Source organism: Apteryx mantelli, chromosome 1 (genome assembly GCF_036417845.1).
Source record: "Apteryx mantelli isolate bAptMan1 chromosome 1, bAptMan1.hap1, whole genome shotgun sequence".
In the NCBI taxonomy this organism is placed as follows: Eukaryota; Metazoa; Chordata; class Aves; order Apterygiformes; family Apterygidae; genus Apteryx; species Apteryx mantelli.
In genome coordinates, this window is record NC_089978.1 from 222,007,121 (window position 1) to 222,027,149 (window position 20,029).

At 39.2% G+C, this 20,029-nt stretch overlaps 1 protein-coding gene across 3 annotated transcripts in view; it reads left to right on the forward strand.

Moving 5' to 3' along the window:
* The window catches only part of PPP6R2 (protein phosphatase 6 regulatory subunit 2), a 111,039-nt gene that overhangs the window by 25,813 nt on the left and 65,197 nt on the right, over positions 1-20,029 (forward strand). For 2 of the 3 annotated variants that reach the window (XM_067317620.1, XM_067317621.1), the window contains exons 2-3: positions 3,982-4,114; positions 18,515-18,760. In XM_067317620.1, coding sequence (XP_067173721.1) covers positions 18,534-18,760 — 227 coding nt within the window. In that variant the 5' untranslated portion in view covers positions 3,982-4,114; positions 18,515-18,533. Of the gene's footprint in view, positions 1-3,981; positions 4,115-18,049; positions 18,099-18,514; positions 18,761-20,029 lie in introns of those variants that run through there. The other variant, XM_067317619.1, reaches the window with a different exon arrangement.

Here is a 20,029-nt window from a genome sequence, read left to right on the forward strand (position 1 = left end):
AAATACTCAGGTTCCTATTGATTATTTTTAGGCAGGTTGCCTTGCTATTGCGTATTTTCATTGTGCACACTGTGCATTGGGATGTGCATGCCGGAGCTGTGAAGAACAGCAGCATGTCTAGCACAGTAGCATCTACAAACATTTGCTTTCCAAAAATCAAGAATGTGCTCTTGAAGTAAGGAAGGTGGTCAGCTCAAATGTAACTCAATTCAACACTACATCTTGTTTTTATTTTTCCTAGAAATTGCAAAGTTGTATCTTACTGTTGGATTACAGTTGCACTCCTAACCCATAATTAGGCATTTATGTGAAGTGATGTGGTTTTTCCGAAGGTGAAAGCTCCTGTTACATCAGTAAGACTTGTGGTTGCTCTGCATTCCGTGAAAGTCACACATGCTTAGTTAGTTCACTTGTGGAACCTAGGAATGCTTCTGTCTCCATATAGAAGATGGGTGTTTTGGGTGTTTTTTTCCTCCCCATAATTGCTAATAGTTATGTATACACCTTACTATTTTATCTGTACTGTAGTGAATCATAGTATAGTCTATTTGGAGTATATTTTAGAACTTTATATCCTAAGTTAGATTGCATTTGCTCTAAGATCCATGAATACATGGAGTGTGTTTGACCAACTGGCTTTATTCTCTCTATCCTATTTCAGTAAATAACCAAAGATGTTAGCTGTTATTTTGAGGTGGACGATTGTTCTGTTAGACTGAGACATTTTGTGTTTGGCATAGAAACTGGTGCATGTTTTGACTTCAAAACTGAACTTCTTTACAGGTATACTATCCTGAATTTTTGAACATGTAGTGGAGCTGATTAACATGCAGTGAGTTTAGCAAGGAATTTAAAATCACTAGGAGAGAAGGTAGAAACTCTGTCCTTTATCTACTTTTTCTGTAGTATCTCATGTTTTTTTTCAAATTGGTGCTCAGATTAAAAAAATAAATTACATGTCTCAAAAGAGAATGAGACAGAAAGGTAAGCAGTGTAAGTGTTGAGAATGCAAGAAAGTAATTAACCACATTATCCAAATCTGTTTTTCCATTGTGCTGAAATACAGTAGATCCCATTGTCTGGCAACTCTTATCTGGAAATCCTTTCAGTAACTATTTTAATTAAAATTAATTGGAGAAATTTAAGAAAATTTGAGATGGAATAGCAATCACAGAACAGTTGAGGTTGGAAAGGACCTCTGGAGATCTAGTCCAACTCCCCTGCTCCAGCAGGGTCACCTAAAGCACATTGCTCATGACCATGTCCAGAGGGCTTTTGAAAGTCTCCAAGGATGGAGACTCCGCAGCCTCTCCAGACAACCTGTTCCAGCGCTCAGTCACAGATAAAGAATTTTTTCCTTTTGTTCAGACAGAACTTCCTGTGGTTCAGTCTGTGCCCGTTGCCTCTCATCCTATCACTGGGCACCACTGAAAATAGTCTGGCCTTGTCCTCTTGACACCCTCCCTTCAGATACTTGTACACATTGATAAGATCCCGCCTGAGCCTTCTCTTCTCCAGGCTGAACAGTCCCAGCTCTCTCAGCCTTTCCTCACATGACAGATGCTTCAGTCCCTTCATCATCTTAGTAGCCCTTTGCTGGATTTGCTCCAGTAGCTCCATGTCTCTCTTGCATTGGGGAGCCCAGAACTGGACACAGTACTCCAGGTGTGGCCTCAGCAGGGCTGAGTAGAGGGGCAGGATCACCTCCCTCGACCTGCTGGCAATGCTCTTCCTACTGCAACCCAGGATACCATTGGCCGCCTTGGCCACAAGGGCGCATTGCTGGCTCATGGTCAACTTGTCCACCAGGACTCCCAGGTCCTTCTTGGCAGAGCTGCTTTCCAGCAGGTCAACCCCCAACCTGTCCTGGTGCATGGGGTTATTCCTTCCCAGGTGCGGGACCCTGCACTTCCCTTTGTTGAACTTCATGAGGTTCCTCTCCGCCCACCTCTCCAGCCTGTCCAGGTCCCTCTGAATGGCAGCACAGCCCTCTGGGGTATCGGCCACTCCTGCCAGTTTGGTATCATCAGGAAACTTGCTGAGGGTGCACTGTGTGCCTTCAGCCAGGTCATAAAAAATGTTAAGATGACAGATTTAAATGTGAGGCCAGTGTCAGTCACTTAGAATTTTGGAGAATAACTCTTACCTTTGTTCGAATTGGACTAGAAGGACTCATACAGGCTTGCTTCATTATTCCATAATCTGGGAAGGCCATTTCAGTAAGACGCGACTTGATCATGGCCTTAAGACATACTGCTTTGAAATACGCTTTTCTGAAAGAACAAGATGGTTATTTGTTGCTGTTCTTCAGAGGTCTTGCTATACAGATTCAGTGTTAAGTAAAGAATTCGGGGGATGGCTCTGTATGCAAAATGTTTGTTAGCTATTCTACTGATTATCTTTATGTAGATTATGTACGTTTATAAACACATACCTGTTTTTTGGACTCACTGAGCAACATCCTTGCTTGTTGTGTTTAAAAATTAAGCATGCGCCTAAATCCTAACAGAACTGGGGCTGAAGTAATATGAAATTTTCTTATAGAGTCATGTAGTGAAGCAGGGTTTATCTCGACCACAGGCACCACAAAAAAAAACCAGTGGCGCAGGATTTCCATAATACTTCTACATAGTAATTGCACTATCAGACTTGCGTTAAAGTGATTATCCAGAGCTTTTCTTCTCACCCTTTGATTTTAAGTAGAAATACACTGAAAATCCGCACCTACAAATTAATTTTCAAAACGGAGTTTGACTTTTAAGGGGATCTGTAGGAGCAAAAATCTTAGCTTTTTCCCATGTTCTGCCTCAAAGTATTCTTGCTTTTTTCAAAATATCTGACCTATATGATGTTTTTTTTGAAAAACACTCAATCTGTTTTCAGAACATCGTTTGAATTGTTGGGCTTCAAGATATGACTTTAATTTAAGGCTGCACTGATTTTGGTTCAGTTTATCTTTTAATAATAATATTTAGAAGACATTGTAGGACAAATTCTGGGAATATGAAAGGCATTAAATTTACCCACCTTAAATAAACATAGTTAAGTTTTATGTGCTCTGTTAATTGATATTGGCTTGAGGTTTAGGTGATTATTATATCTCCAGTTAAGTAATTACTGATAAGTAGATGAGAAAATATATTGCTCTTTCTAGTAGTCCTCTCTGTGTTGCACGATCTTGCCTTCTCTGGATTCTGACATTATCCTTTGCAAGGTTGTTTAGATATGTAGAGTACCTTCCCTAATGATGTGAGTATACATTTGGGTGGAGGGGGGGAGAGAGGGAGATAGTATGGGAACGCTCTTATTCAATGTAGAACTGATTGCTATTTTTTGTTTGGTTGTATACCCGCTGTACAAAAGGAGGATCTGGAGTAGGAGAAAACTCTTGTTAGAACCCAGCTCCACAATTGCAAGAGGATTTTAAGCAAGCGAAGCCAAGCTTATTTCTGTTACATGTTTCCTCGATGTGAATCATCTTTTGAAATCACTGTAAACCTATTTCTGGACTTGAGTGTCTTGCTGCCTCCTTAAAGTGATAGGGGCCCCAGATTGAATGTGAAATACGTGTATTGTTGTTGCGATTATTCTTGGAACAAGTGAAAATGACCTTTAGGTTTCCTTGACAACCTAGAACTTTCTTTTAAAGTGATGTCAAGAAAACAAACGTGTTCTTGAATGAAGTACAAATTTCACAGCTGAGGCTGAGGGCTATGAAGTGGAGGGGCTGTTAACCCATATGCTGCCACAGTTTGAAATAAAGGTTCATGTTTGTCCGATACTACAGTATGGCTAGGGTAATTAAAAGGAGTATATCTGATTTGCTAGTGGTGATGACTTTGCAAAGAATGTTAGTCACCTGCTTTCTTGTTCAAACTTTTCTTTGAGCTAAAGGTTATGTGCAAGTTTGTTTAGGAAAAGAAATAATCTTTGACCCTTGCTGACCTTTGGTTAATAATAACTTTTTTTTTTTTTTTCCAGGATAGGAAGCTTGAGAGAGAATTCACACTGGATGAAAACAATTTTCTGAAGCTGGGTATATTCCAGGAACTGTAACCCAAATGTTTCTCTGTCCGTGGAATAGATTTCACTTTTGAAGTAACTTCTACTGAAGGTATGCACATCTAACTCCCTTCCAAGCTCAGTAGTCACATCGTGCATTGTATTGCTATGCAATAGGTTCAGGTGTTTGCTGGTGCGATTGTTCTTGATATTTGATACATAGAGGTATTTGAGAGGGAAGTGTCCTATCAGTGAGATTAAGACCTAGCTGCATACAGCTGAGAAGCTCAGTTCCTCTGCTGTCCCTGGGCCTAGAGTCTAGGCATGGTATGTTAATCAGGTTACTCTCTAAAACCAGGTTTAACTAATAAGTGCCTCTCTAAACTTAAACTGCAATTTAATGTACAGAGTTGATGGGAAGAAGATGGAACTTAAGATTTTTTTTTTTTTCCTGGTGGCTGACTATACTTTTGTCTTGGGAACTGCTTGTGCCTATTTAAAGAAGTAACAACATGGAAATGACACAGAATGAGTTTTGTCATTGGTGCAGGGAAAGTGAATAAGCAGTGATTACTTGCTATTTTTTATGACATGAGAAATTGGAAGCATGCAACAAAACTGTCAGGCAAGCAATTTAAAGCAAACAAAAGGAAGTACACTGCATGCAGTGTGTGATTAAACTGAGGACTCGCTGCCTCAGGGTTACTTAGAAGCAGGAAGTATTAGCAGGCTCACAAAGAGGCTGAATAGAATACTGGGTGTATAGGTCTGCTGTGACTTAAATGAGATGGTCTTGGTGCAAACTTTGTCTCAAGCCTCTGACACTTTGGAAGTTGGGGGATGTACTGGGACAGAATGGACCTTTTCTCTTTTTTTCTAAGTACCTGTGACGGGCTAATGTGAGATAAGATTTTAGGCTAGATGCATCTTTTGTCTGGCCTATATTCTCATGTTGCGAGTTATGTATAAGAGCTGTGAAACCTTTCCCAGACTTAATTTCATTTTGTTGCTTGTGGAAAAGCTACAATGACAGCAATAAAAGCAATGGAACTGACTGACTCAGTCACTTTTCCTATTGGTAATTCAGTTTGAAAAGCTTTCTTAATGCTTCAAAGGCAAGAGATTTCTCAAATAGGAAGGCCTTCCGGAGTGAATAGGGTATGAATGAGGCCAGTTTCCTCTAGAAATTTACTCAACCCACTGAACCATTTTGTTGCAGAAAAGTGCAGGTGTGCGGGTGAGCTGTAAATAGAGGCGCTGTGCTGCCGTAACTGGTTATTGTTCTGTTGCATGTAAAACCTGATGGTTTGAAAATGATGAAAATTGTTCTGGAAACCATTTAGGAACTGGAGCACGTGGATGGTACCAAGACGCTTGTGGTTATCTATGCCAGTGAAACCTGTAGAAATGGAAAATAGTAGTCAGCAATAGCAATGTAGCCTAATCTAGCAGATTAGTCATTCTTAAGATCCAGCCAGCTCAGTACTCTCCGTTACTAGCTCCTGCTAGAGTTATACTTGGGGGAAGTTTAGAACAATATTCAGAGATGGCCCTCCTATTTTCTGACAATCATCAGGTTACTGATTTTTCTGAACCAGCAGTCACTGTGAAGTTTTTGATGGCCCTTTATAAATCTTTCCTATGAACTGGTCTAACCAGTTCAGTTTTTGAGCTCAGCTGAACCTGTGGCTTCCGTATGCTTCTGTGGTAGTAAGTTCCATCTGCTGCTTTTTGCCTGCTTTTCAGTTGGCGGCTTGATTAAATTTATTAGATGCCCCCATTCTTGCATTTATAGGAAGCTTAATAACTTGCTCCTTAATAACATTCATGTTACATTACATAAAATGACTTCATGTTATGTTATCTACCGTAGGAAGCTGTACTTGTTGTAGTTCTGAGCCGTCTCTTTGGAGAGGAGCTCATCAGACCAGCTGTACTTGTTCTAGCTCTACCCTGTCTCTTTTAAGAGAAGTTAACCAGACCAGCACTCAAGATGTGGACACATGATAGTCACAAAATGATGTAATGCCTTCTGTTTACTTGCCTATTCTTTTTTTGTAATAACTTCTGACATTACTTTTACCTCTTTGGCTGCTGCTCTGTGTTGGGATCCTTGAACAGAGGCTCAGAGATCTTTTCCAAATGGTTGTAACAAACAGCATCTGGTTTATTTGTATGTTAAAATGTCACGTTCCTTCAAAAGGATTGCCATGCATCACAGGCAGGCTGCTTGTTTGCTTCATCCCGGCTGCCGCGCACAGGCCAGGCAAAACCCTCCGGAAGGAGGGGAGATGGCCCCTTCCTGGGAGCCACTGAGCACGCTGGGGGGGGAGGGGGGGGAGCTCCCAGGATGGGGGTGGGCGAGCAGAAGCACGAGTGCGTGAAAGTTCAGCAAGAAGAACTTGCAGCGCAGTAGAGCGTGGGAGACGTCAGAGATGAGCAAGGGGCAGATGAGCAGCCTGGCTTCAGAGCTGATGGAGAACGAGAGGCTTCCTGAAGACCCAGGAGAGACTGCAAACATTGACTGAACCCAGAAAGCTCCCCAGTGAGGCTGACCTGAGTCTAGAGGAAAGGACTCGCCAGCCGGAACACAGCAGAGAGGGGACACTGCTTATCCCCTGCTTGTGTCCCTTTTCAAAAGGAAAATTCACTTGATATGATGCAGTTGCTGCTCAGAGAACATTGTTGGTAGTGTTTGTAAGCCCTGGTAGTGGGGTGTTTTTTTGGGGGGTGCCCATTATAAAGAAAAGATTTGAGCGTCTCTGTCCAAAACTGCTGAATGGCCATAGGTCCCCAGTCAGAGTGACGTTAACTAACTTAGAGGTCCTTGTTCAGTGGTGGGCTTTCTTCCATGTTTAGTACTTTGCATTTTTCGGTACTGAATTAAATCTGTCATTTTATTGTCCAGCTGCTTATTAACGCGAAATCATTCTGCAGCTGTTCATGTCAGCTTTGGTTAGGTTTAAGCTAAGTATTTTTGTATCACTAGTAAATGTTGCTAGCTTGCTATTCATCTTTCTTCTGAGATTGCTACATTGAACAGCACAAGTTACTTTGGGAACTTACTTGCTACTTTTTTTCTATGTACTCTTTTTTCTTTCTTATGTTTTAAGCAGTTGCAATTCATAAGAAATGGAGTGTTTCTTTAAAGTTATTTGGGGAAGACCCTGCAAAATATTTTTGTGGAAATTAGGATGAACCATCAATCTTGTTGTCCTTGTGCGTACCTCTGAGTCCTTCAAAAATCCAAGTTTGTGAGGCCTAGCTTTCTCCTATAAAAGGTCCTGATACTTCATTATACACGGTATATCTGTATGTTTTTGTTACTGTGTTATGGTTTGCTTAAGCCAGTTTTAGATTTCAAGCTGACCAGGTTAAATAAAGTAATACTTCATTCCCTGGAATTAGTTGTTCAGCAACTGCATTTTAAAGCTTTAGAGCCCTTGAGTGAAGACCAGCTTGTCCCAGTGATTTGTTGTCCTCTGATTTACCGACATGTTCTAAAACTTTCTGTATTGATAATTTTGTTAGAGACTCTAGATTCCACCCCCCCCCCCCCCCGGCTTGAGGAAGCTTTAGTACAGTTCCCTTTACCTCCTCTATAATGAGCGTAAATCATTATAAATTGAGCAAAAAAGGAAAAAAAAAAAGCATAAAATAACCTTAATCCATATGAGGAATCCATGCCTTGTAAGACTAAAAAAATGACTGAAATAATTGAGAACGGAGGAAAAAACCTTCGGCGACGACATAACTACTGTAGTTATGCTTGTCCTTAGTATTTCCCTTACAGAAATGATGCTACAGCAAAGTCAGAAGTATTCAGTGAATACTTTCTTTTAGAAAGAAGTAGGATAATATACTTCTCTCATCATGCCCTGTGTTTCCACTTCGTTACTAAGTGGAAAATGTTAAATGTTTTATCAGGAATAGGCTTAATTTAAAAAAAAAAAAAGGGGGGGTGGATCCTGGTAGTTTCCCCCTAGTTTGCAGGAGGAGTTGCCTGTGGTGAATTCCAGCCCTCTGATGTTCCTTTTTACTGATCTTGGAGTACTGAGAGCACTGAACAAATGGACAAAATAATGCAAATACAGAATTTGGATCAGGCTCATTCACCCAAAGTTTTATGGGAAATAGGAGATGAAGTATATTTTTTATGGTAGCCAAAGAAATGTTAAGGAAATGTTGCAAGATTTTGTAGGTTTTGTGATACCTATAAATACTACCTTTGGTTGGTGAATTTTAACCATCTTTTAATTTTGCAGACTTCTCCTGATTCTTTTCCTAGGAAAAGCAGAGGTTTCTCCATGAAACCTAAGGGATCTCAGAAGAAGGCTTTGTGAAAGAACTGCCTACCCCCCCCCCCAAAAAAAAAAAAACACAAAAAACCCCCTGTTAACTAAAACCCAGGGCACAGAGTGAAAATCACTAGTAAATAAGGTGAAGTGAGACAAAAGGGGTAAAAATGTAGTTATTAAAGGCCTCGGAGATGAGCAAGGAGACTTTTGACATTCTGCTTTTGTGAAGAATGACTTTGAAACAAACATGAGCTCCGTGGAAGGAACGTAGGGCTGATTTGAATGCACTGAAGGGAGAGAACTGCTATGACAAAGCTGTTATAAACAAGGCTTAAAGATAAACTTATTTAGTTTCAAAGCTAGAACCTGAAAAATAAAGTTGCCACAACTAATCTGTTTACCATTTAAAACTACTAAACACTTGTATTCTGTTCAGTTTTCATCCTTTCCCGTTACCTATCTGCTTAGTAGCCTGCTTTTTTTTTTAATACTCCCTAGAGCACAGATAATCTTCCCTTAATGTCTGGAAAGCACCTACTGTTCTCAAAAGCAGTTCATTATCGTAAATGTATAAAATCAATGTCCTGTACAAAATGTTCTGAACCTGGCATGTTTCTCACTGTGAATTGTAATATGGAGTGGGTTTTTTTAAGTGTGGTATGTCAGATCTTTCTGTTGGTGGCAGCCTTTAGTGAAGTGACATTTATTCTATCAACTTAATAAAGCATATTTAGTCTTCAAAAAGACTTATTTTTGGAACACCAAGCAAGAGCAGAAGAAAACTAACAAATTGAAGGACTAAATTCTGAACTTTATTTTGACACCAAGGTGGATCGTCATACATAGGCTGCAAAGCACATTATAAATTGTATACAAGGCTGTTTCTCTCTACTACTTGCCTTGCAATCTGTAACTTAGCCCCTAACCAATACAAGATGGTCAAATCCTCTTCTCTTGCTCTATAGCTGTCTTTCAATAAAAGTTTTCTAGAACTCTGTGGTATCAGTAATTTTGCAATCTTATGATATTAAAAATGCAGAGGGTGGAGGGAAAACATGCATACAGATTGAAAATATACCTAAATTATTTTGGGTATAAATTAAAATATCATTACAAGGAAAGCGTTTGGTAAGCTTGTTGCCCAAGTAAAGTTACCTAAGGCTGGGTATCAAGTGTGCCAGTGTGATTGAATTAACTCCTTAAAAATAAGCAACTCAGGTCTCTAATTTTATACCACTCCAAGAAACTTGAAGGGAAAGCTGTGTGTGAACAGCACTGATCCTGTTTGTGATGTAATTTGGAGACATTCTGAAGGTGTTAAGGTCAGTATCAGTAGTTGCCTCACAGCTGATTAAAGCACTTGGGGAAACTAAGGCCTCAAGTTTCTTTCAAAATTGATTATGAACAGCATGTCTAACCAATTCTAAGGTAGAATCGTGTGATAGCCTTCTATCATCTCCTTCCACATTGCAGTCTGATCTATACTTCCATAAATACTTTTAATCACCACAACAAATGAACAGTCCTTATAGAACACAGCTGCGTTTTCAAGCCTTCAGCACAGCCTAGGTTCTTGCTGGAACAGAAAGATCTTGAGCTCCTGCCTTTGCAGGATGTAAGCGGACTGTGTTGTCGCTTGTTGCCTTTCCACTGCTGAAAAACCCTGCAGATTGCACAAGTATCATAACGGTTATAATGAGTATATTTCATTTTTTTTCACCACAAATATAAGGGCTAGAAACAGCTTTAGAATAAAAATATCAGGAGTTACCTTGAGCAGCAAGAATGAGAACTTTGATTCTAACACCTTTATACTCATTCTGATATAGCTTTTTATTTTTCTTGTCTGGGGAAGGAAAGTGAAACTTGAGAAGCTGTGTTACTTGGGTTGTTTTGAGTATCTGTACATTTTCTGTAAGCAGTCTGTTGGTACCTCAAACAAACCTCTTGAGAATAATGTTTCTTCTTACTGCATTCTTATGTGACGTACAATGTTCAGCCTGTATCCCTTGGCTTTTCTGAGTTCTGTGGAAAGTGTCACCCAATGATTGTTCAAGATTAGAAGCCCAAGTCATCCTCACTTAAAGACAATGGTCAAATAGTCCAGCATTTGCAGACAAAGAGCAAGAGAAGTAAGATGATATATTGGTGGCAGAGTTTCCATACCTTTTCTTGATGATTATTTTTTTCCTATCTGTTTTGGCAACTGTTACTTCTTCCAGGAAGGTGTACGGGAGGTTGGTGATGACCATGCAATCCTAGGAAAGAGAATACGAGAACTCATACACCTGTATAGTTACACTGTATTGCTTTTCTGATCAGAAACGTTGATAATAAAGCTTGTTAGAATCTGATAGAGATGTGCAGCAAGCCTTCCCTGGAGTGAGGACCTAATCAAAGGTTAGTAAATTTTGAGTGCCCTTAGCAGACTTGAATACTTCTTAGTTGTTTTATATCTGGATAATTAAAGGTTATACATGAGATGATACCACATCAACGAGTGGTAAGGCCAAGAGGCAAAGAAGTGAAAAACTTTGTCCTCTTTAGAGGAGAGAGATGTTCAGCCTTTCTACAGATGTACTGTTAAACTAAGTGCACCTGGCTAAGTTTGACTTTCAAAACTCTCTCTGAGCACCACAACTCACTAAAAAGTTCTGTAGAAACATGACGAAAAGGTCAAGTTCCTGCTGGTGGTTGGACAGCTAGTTGTATGTATCTCCTTCATAAGGTTCCCTTGTCTTTGGTACCATGTAAGTGTAGGTAGTTTGGATATGGTAGCTTGTTGCATGTTGAACATGGTCACAATATTTTTCCTGTTGGTAGGTTTCTGGGGGTTCTGGGAGGCTATTGAGGACCTGCTATTATGAGGGCTGTGACCTCCTCAGCAAGAATGAATGAATGCACAAAGCATAAAAGGACATAAAGAGCAAACTGAGTTCTGTAAGAACGTTCAGTAATTTGACAAGAGGAGACTATGCTGGCCACAGAATTATTCAACGCAGACAAGCTCTTCCTCCTTCTGTGACCAGCAGATAGGGTCCAGCCTTTTCGGAAGAGGCACTGGTTCAGGAGGGAGCCACTTCTGCTTTTGCCCTCATTCAGTTATGACTGTGCACCGTGAAGTTTGATAGTGACTGAGTTATTTGTGGTGAGCAGAGTATATTTCATTTCCGAAGCTCTTATTTACTGACTTCCCTACACAGGTATGTTTAATATGACCATTTCCAAACCCAGCTTTTGCAGTAGAAAGTAGAACATGCATCAACTTCAGAGAACCCTCCCATTCATGCTTGATGAAAGGGCCTGAAAGAGCCTTGCCTTGTTAGATCATTCAGAAACTGCTTTAACCACCCCCACCAAAACCTAAAACTAGAAAACACAACTCTATTTAATGCTTAACAGTAGCAAGCATTTGAAGTTGATAGTTAGCATCCAGCCTCCTTAGGCTGTTTTGTCTTGGAAGTTCGCAATTTTTTTTTTCTTCAGCATCAGATGCCAAAGTGGCCTCTAATTTGAATTGGTTGCAACCTATTGCTAGAGAAGGCAGAATACTTTTTCATGTGCCTGTTTCTGGGTTGCTCCCCATCTTCGTCTGCCTCTCATTAGGTACAGTTACTTTGTATTCCTTAACTTTCAGTTAGTGGCTTCCAGTATTTAATGTTTCGTGTTTAGGAGTTCCTCAAGTTTGAGTTAATGTTTCCTGTTTATGCTGTCTTTAAGACTGTGGTGAAGGTTCACTGTGGTGAAACTTTATAAATCATATATCATCAGAATCAGTTGTATTTACAGTTTATTAGGTTCATAATACTCAGGAACTCTCTAGCTGTCTTGGTTTCTCTCTCTTTTCCTGTTACTCATTAGGCATTCTTTCTTATCAACTTTCTTATCTTTCTTATCTTAGTTTGGAAGGAGGTGAAGAAGCACTTTTTGAATTATAGAAAGAAGTTGAATTTATTTACTAATGCTAAAGAAAAAAGGTTTTTTTCCTCTTATTGTCGGTTTCCGGTTCTGCAAGGTTGTAACATCATTTAAGTATGTGGATTACTCTAGCTTGTACGGTTCCTACTGTAAGTCCTGTTAGATGAACTGCAGTTCGGTGATCAATGGTGCTTAAGTTTTTCACAGTAGCTCAGGTTCTTTATGCAGAGATCCGATTTCTCAGTAGTGCTTCTGTTCAAACTCGCCATACCTTGTAGGGAACAAGTACCTTGCTAGTTATGATAGCTTACTTAAAGTGCAACAATTTTTAAAAAAATTAATTAGCTAATCACTGCAAAACAGGGACAGTTACTTTACTAGAGTTACAGTTTTATTTAAGTAATCATGAACATTTTTGTTACTCTGTTATAGGCATATTAGTCTGTTGTCTGACACAAAACAGAACATTCATTAGGGCATAACTTTCTCCTCATTCTGAACATTTTTTCAGCCTTTGTCGTGTGTTTTCAAGATGTTTCCATATGCTCCAGCAGTTATATTGTAGTAATAGCAGTTATACCGCAGCAGAAGGTTGTAGAAGAGTGTGTGCGCTTCGTGCAAAAGTACACGTACTGAAATCAGCATGTGCATTATGTGCGTGTGTATGTGCACATATGTATATGTTATCCTGCTGCTTCCACAAACCGGGTAGTTGGGAGTCATCCAGAACTCCCCTCCTCTGCCTCGTTGGTGTCTGTGTGTGGATAGTGGCGTGCTGTTGCCCCATTTGCTGTGAACGTCCTGCTGTTACATAAGTTGACATTTGGATGGAAAGTTCTTCCGGACCATCCAAGTCCGCAAAGTCTGGAGTTCCACCTCAAGAAATGCCCTAGAGCTAAGAGCTGTTCCTCCAGCCTTTGCCGTGCTTTCTGAGGCTCCGTAGGTCAGACGTTGCGGGCAGTATTACGACAGGGAATTACCTCACCTGTGGCTGATTAGGGGCCTGCCGGGACAATTCCTCTGGCTCCCTCGTTATCGGTTCACTCCACTGATGCTAAAGCAGCATATGGTGCTTTTGTGGTGCTAGTCCAGTTTCAGGTTTGCAGTTGTTAGGTGGATTACAAAACCTAGGTTGATAGCTTGAACACCTGCTTGGGCATAACTGTCAGTTGGTTTCAATATACCGTGAACAATCATTTCCAAATCTCTATTGCTGCATTTTATTGAGTAGCCTGTAAAATCACTGTAACTAAAAGAGCTGGTTTTTTGGGTGGTGGAGTGGGGCTCTTCTTGCATATGCTTCAGGTAAAGCGGTGGGAGAGTGAAGAAAAGAGAGAAGAGGGAAGAGAGAAGAGAGTTGGCTCCTTTCCTAAGGGCAGCCTGTTAGGGTGTTTCCTACAGATTAGACAGCTTTTCCTATAGATGCATAAAAGGTTTTGAAAACCTGTTGAATTGGCACGTTTGTAATGGTTTTGAGTGTGGAAAGTAAGATTTACATGTTTATTCCATATATATATTTAGATTAACAATGCCCCAAACCTTCCTACTTTAAGCCCTTTAATGTCAGCTTTTCTCTTGGTGAATTTATAACTAACTACAGTTAATTATAAATCTCTGAAGAAATGTTTGAAATGAACACACTACACAACCAAATAACATTACTTTCATAAAATGTCATAAAGTTTGGCAATTCAGATGTCTCTCAGTGACTGAGAAATTCAGTTGTTTATTTTCAGTTGGCTGAATGGACCGATGTGCAGAAGCTCTTGCTTATTGCTATAATGCTAATATATATTTTTTAAGTTTCAAAATATTTTTGATTTAAACAGCTCAAATTAGAATCTGCTTCTCTTTCTGCCACATTTTATGCTAATTTCGCTTGGGAAACTAGTTCCCAAAAGATTAGGGTGAGACTAAACTAATTAATACGACAGTTTGGAAAATTTTTAGGAAATGGCAATGGTTGGGCCCTATGGGAAATTTCGGTAAGCTTTTTTTGGACAATTTTTTTCCAATATTGTATTTCTGTACTTGGGCCTACCATAAATAAAGCCTATAGCTTGATATTCCTAAGTGGCTTTACAATAAACTTGTTGGTGCAAGTTTGGCTAGAAACATTTGATACCTGATATGTAAAAGGAACTTTGTAAGTGTGCAGTGGTTTTCTAGCTGTGATATTTGATGAGGACCTTAGCTCTGTTTCCACTGGGGTCAGGACCATATACTTTTCGCATATGGTATATGTGATCTCTGTCTCAGAATGCTGAAGGTCTAGTTTGAAAGCAAAGCCAGCTAGTAAATGAGACATACAGGAGAACCGAGAGAAGAGAAAGCTGGTTGTAAAGGGGTTGTACTTAACATGGTTTGATGGTTCATAGCTTGAATGTTCTGTTTATTGTCTAGTCTTGAAACACCAGTACGTTTGAATAGGGCGGTATCGTGGGCTTTGTCATATCAGCAGTGCTGTGTCACAAAAGACATGCTTGCAATGATTGTTTTTCATTTTTTCTAAATCTCTGAGATGAATAAGGAGTTTGGAAAAAAAAAAAAAAAAAACCCTGATTTTGAAATAAAGTGAAGCTCTCTGAAACAGAAGGGTTATCTGTGACAGATTTTGAAGCTCTAAATGCCACTCTAGAGAGTTTGCTATCAAATATTCAAGGTAACAGATCTATTCCAAGAAAAAAGTAGACAATTTGATAAGGAAATCATTTTTCTTTTAAATTCTTAGACACACGCGCGCACACACACACACACACACACACGCACACACACATATGAAGGATCCTTAAATGGAGAAGCTGAGCTAGGGTAGGGAATGCATACCAGTAATTTAATTGGTAAAAATTAGTGTGTTTCATTTAATGTGTTTCATTTAGTAATTACTATAAGTCCTTCAGTTTTCCAAAATCCTGGGGGTTTAGTGGGAAAGTTATACTGAAAATTAAACATATGTAATCAGAAAATTTGGGTACTTAGCCTTTTAACTTGTCCTGGTAATGACAACGGTAACTGGAAAGCAGAGCACTTAAATGCTAATGCTTTCTCCAGCTTTATAAAAAACACTTTATCCTTCAAACTAAGCTTAGCGTGAGGATGTGGGTCCACGTTCCTTTTGTGTTAGCAGCAGATGCAGTAAGATGCCCCGCAGACTTTTCCTGCTGCTTTGGTTGCGCTAGTTCAGCACTCGGTGGGGCCTCGTTCCGACCTCTTGAAATAGCCTGGTTAAAAAAAGCAACCGCCCCCCTCCTTCAGTAAACCTTCCTGGAAAAAAAAGTGTCTGTTTTTGTTTGTTTCCAGAAAGGGTCATTTCACAATTTTGTCTTTAGATGTAGCTATGTAAGCAATGCAACTGGCAGAAGATCAGGTGTTGTAACATTTTTGGATGCTGAGGGAAAACAAAAAAGAATGGTTCAAGCGAGCGGTCCTGCTGCTGCTGAAGTAGTAGTGTGGGTTAGGTAAAAGCATGGTGACCCTGTTGTATAAAATTACTCCCTTAAATGTTTTGGGAATGTAGAAGTTTCATATCTCACAAACAATTATTTCCTTTTTTAAGATATATTTTAGCTCAACAGAGTTGTTATACAGAACTTACTTTTATTTTGCTTGAACTATGCTTATCGTCATTGTCAATAGGAAATAAGAGTTACTCCCTTATTTTCTTTAGTGTTAATGACTTTATTTCTCGAAACAGTCTTTGGTCTCTGTAGCCTGCAGCAGGATGCTGTTGCTTCAGGGTCTCATATTTCACCTGATCTTCTGTGTCTCATCTAGAGCCAAGGATGCACTGCCTCCTTGTGCACTGGCTCTTCTTGCACAGGGCTCCTTTTCTTTCAGAAGCTGTTTTGCTGTTCATTAGACTTGTGTAAATGTTGTAGAGCCATGGATTCTGAGTGAGGGTGAGATAATGTCTGAGGAAGAACTTAGTCTGAAGCACTTAATAGGAGCTAGAAATGAAAGACTGTACACAAATTCTCGGATAATGAAATGACTTAGCTGCTTTTTGAAGTACAGCCATCTATTGATGAGGAATTAAAGCTACTTTATACTTTATGAAGACACTGAAAGCATTACTAGGAAAGAAGGAAGAGGTGGATTAAACCTTCTTGCTCCCTATAGGTAACAGTTAAAGATATGGCAATGAAAAATGAAATAAAGTTCAATAATTTAAATTGTACCAAACTAGTATGAGCTCTTCTTTCTGATACTTTAAGCAAAAGAAACTTACTAAATCTTGTTTCTTTGTGGGCATTGTTAAGATATTTGGTATGACTGTCATAACTTAAGATTGTGGAAGGTCATAATTGGTTAAAGAATTGTAGTGGATTAGCCAGTTCCCTAGGTGAGATGTTAAAAGAAAGAATTCTAAGAGAAAATATTAAGCTAGATGGACACCACTGGAAGACTTTCTTAAGAATCAGTCAGGACATTATCTGGTTTTGATACGGTTAATGACTGTTGTAAATGTTGAAGTTTATTGGGGAAGTTAACTGAAAAAGCATAATTAGTAGTTAGAGTTCATAAAGAGAAGAAACAGGATAACGAAAAGGAAGGAAAGGGCTAGAGGTAGAAATGGGATGAAAATCAGTAATAAAAAGTGCAGTTCTCCATACTTAGTAAAAGTTGGTCGACGGGGAACCTTCATACTATTCTGCGTGGCAGCAGGGGAGCCTTGTCTGGTACGCAGTGTACAGCTCTGGTCACTCACCGACGACTGCTGCAAAGCGCAGCAGGTACCTAGAGGGGCTGTAAGAGTGGACCAGGTCTGAGAGCGCTCTCTTAGAGCAGGGAAGTCCTGTAAGTGCTTCCAAGTGGACTTAGAGGGGACGAAAAATATAGCTGGGGCAATGCGGACCCCTGATTATGAAAGGTACCTTATCGTGGTTTTGTGGGACCAGAATCCAGCTCAAGTGAGTCTTTATTAGTCTGTCTTTTTTTAATATATGCAGCGTATCACTTTTATCACTTTTGTAAAGAACTGCATCAAAATCTTTTATATTTAGTTGTTTCTATGTGAAACTTCCTGTGAAGGAGAATGATGATGGGGAGGGTCTGCTTTCAGCAAATACTTGTGAAGACTTGAGATCCAAAAAGTATAAGAAAAAGAGACTATTATTTCAGTTTCTATTTCTAACTTTGATTTATAGTATCCTTTTGCCACTTGTGTTATTGGTAAGCACCTGTTAGTCCCAAACCCAGGACCTAGTAGAATGTGCAAACCCATCCTAATTTACAAGTGGGTATGTGGAGATTGTTAAATATTGTCCCTTTTAGGATGCTCAAGAATAAAGTTTGTGCATTATTGTACAGACCAATTTTTTGCTGCCCAGCTGTACACCCTTTAGGTGATATAAACCGTTAGTCTCTAAGCATATTTTTTCACCTGGGTAAGATTAGAATTCGGACTTTTGATCTTCCTACACATACTGCTGTCCAGGGAACTGCTTGTAAGTTGTTGACGGTGTGTGCTCAGTTTCTCCTGTAAAAGTTATGATCCTGCTGAAGCCCGATTCTAGAGTTGCAGATGTTACAGTTGCAAATTATTTTTGTGTGTGTGTGTGTGTATATACACACGTATATAAAAAACATACTCCTCTGCCCCCCAAAAGAACAATCTTACACTTTGCCATTTTCACGATATCTATGGGACTAATAGCATATTCTGGTATTCTGAGAGGTTTCATATTTATAAGCAGTTCAGCTATAGGTTTGCTGACGTTATTATCAGTTGCAGTATCCAGTAGGGTTTTCTTATGCTTTGCCATTTTTGGTCTATCTTTATTTGTCTCTTGTCTTTATATATAGATTGGAGACCTTCCATTTACACAAATCATTGATTGTTGCCATTTTGGCCCATGAGCAGGATTCTGAAGAACCATAGTAAGAATACAAAAAAACCCCCCCAAAACCTTTAATGCAAACTGTTTATAGAGGAGTATGGTTTCCCTGTCTCTGAACAGCCTTGACCCTAATCCAGCAAAGCATTTGTGTGTATGAATGTACACTTTGATTTCAGTTCTAGTGATTTCAGTTCAAGCTGCTTGCAGTTGGAGTTAATTCATGCATATATCCTCTGCCTTGTTGATGTAAGACAGCTGTAGTCTAAGTAGTATTAGTTTTGTGATGTTAAAAGTTTTTGTTAAAGGAGTTTAACTGATTTTTACATGCTGACTAGCAGCTGTATTATAAGGTATTCTGTTCAGAATACCTAGTGTTATGCAATACAAAGGAGGAGGAAATAGCTGAGAATTGCCTCCGGAAGGCTGAGAATTAACCCCCAGTCTTTTGCATTGCAGCTAGGTGTGTCCCATCATCATGTTCTGGAAGTTTGATTTGAACACAACATCACATGTGGACAAGCTACTGGATAAAGAGGATGTGACACTTCACGAGCTGATGGACGAAGATGACATCTTACAGGAGTGCAAGGCTCAGAACCGCAAGCTGCTGGACTTCCTTTGCCAGCAGCACTGCATGGAGGAGCTGGTCAACCTCATCACACATGAACCCCCTGTGGATATGGATGAGAAGGTCCGCTTCAAGTAGGTATTCATTTTCTATTCTGTAGGAAGAAAACTGAATGAGAGATCTTATGTAGGAAACTTTCTGGTGCAAGATGGATGTAATCTTTTAGGTTGTGGAAAAAGGCTTTCAAATACTCCGTGAAATATTTCACGGTGTTTTGTTATTTGTAGAGAATTTTCAGAAGCTTTTTTCTTTATTTTTAATGGTTTTCCAATTAGTTTGTCTAAAAAAATAATCTCTTACTGTTTATTCAAAACTTTGTAAGCTGTATGATCAGTTTCTCAAAGTACCTTCAGTAGATTATTCTGTTATCAAAATTACAAGAAATAAAGGAGAGTTATTTTCTGTGAATTAGGGATTTCTGAACTTGATTAGTTTTCAATAGTCGAGCCCATAAAAGAAAGTGAGCTGTACAGTGAATAAAAGATGTTGTATTTTCGGTGTGCTACATCTGCAAGAACTGCTGATTTACTTTAGTGTTTATATAGTTAGTGAGAGGGATTATGTAAAGAGCCTTTGTCCTATGATGGTGACCTCTTTAAATGTTTTTGGTTCTCATATCAAGTTGTGTTTATACATTTTAACTAAGTGTATACTTGAAAAAACTTGCATTATGGATTTGGGAAATTTGCTTTTCTTTGCTAAGTTTATGTAAAAATTAAAGGCTGCTCTATGTATAAATAAATAAGTGAAAATGTATAAATTTTTCACTGTAGGAATTGACCAGTATTGGTTATTGCTGTTGCTAGAAATCCACAGAAGAAATGATTGTTAGTATTGTTTAGGTTTATTGCTAGATGAGGTAGTCGATGAAATGTTTTTTGGTGACTATTTCCAGGTAAGCGAATGCCAGGAAATATATTATGTAGTAACTTGGAATATTATATTGCTGTAAAAGGTGAATTATCAGAAGGAACCAGGAGTATTATTTTTATACTATTGTCTTTCAAATGCACGTTTTGTACAGGTGCTTTTAAACCAGGGACATGGCAGGCAGCTGTCTTGACTTTTTGCATTGTTTTCCTGTATCATATCAGTGTAACTGGCTTTTCGTGGGAGTAGTTGGCTCTGTGCTTAGTGCAGCTCTTTATCCATATTGTTTTCACAGCTAACGTGCTGAAACAAACTCAAGCCTAAAATCTCTTACTGAAGGGGATGGGCAATACTTTCCTTAGTGCTATGGGTTAATGAGCTGAGGGAGCGCTGAATGATGTGAGACTTGTGATCCTTTACTGGACTCTGTGCGTATTTTGCAGAAGGAGAGAATGAATGATTTCAATACATTA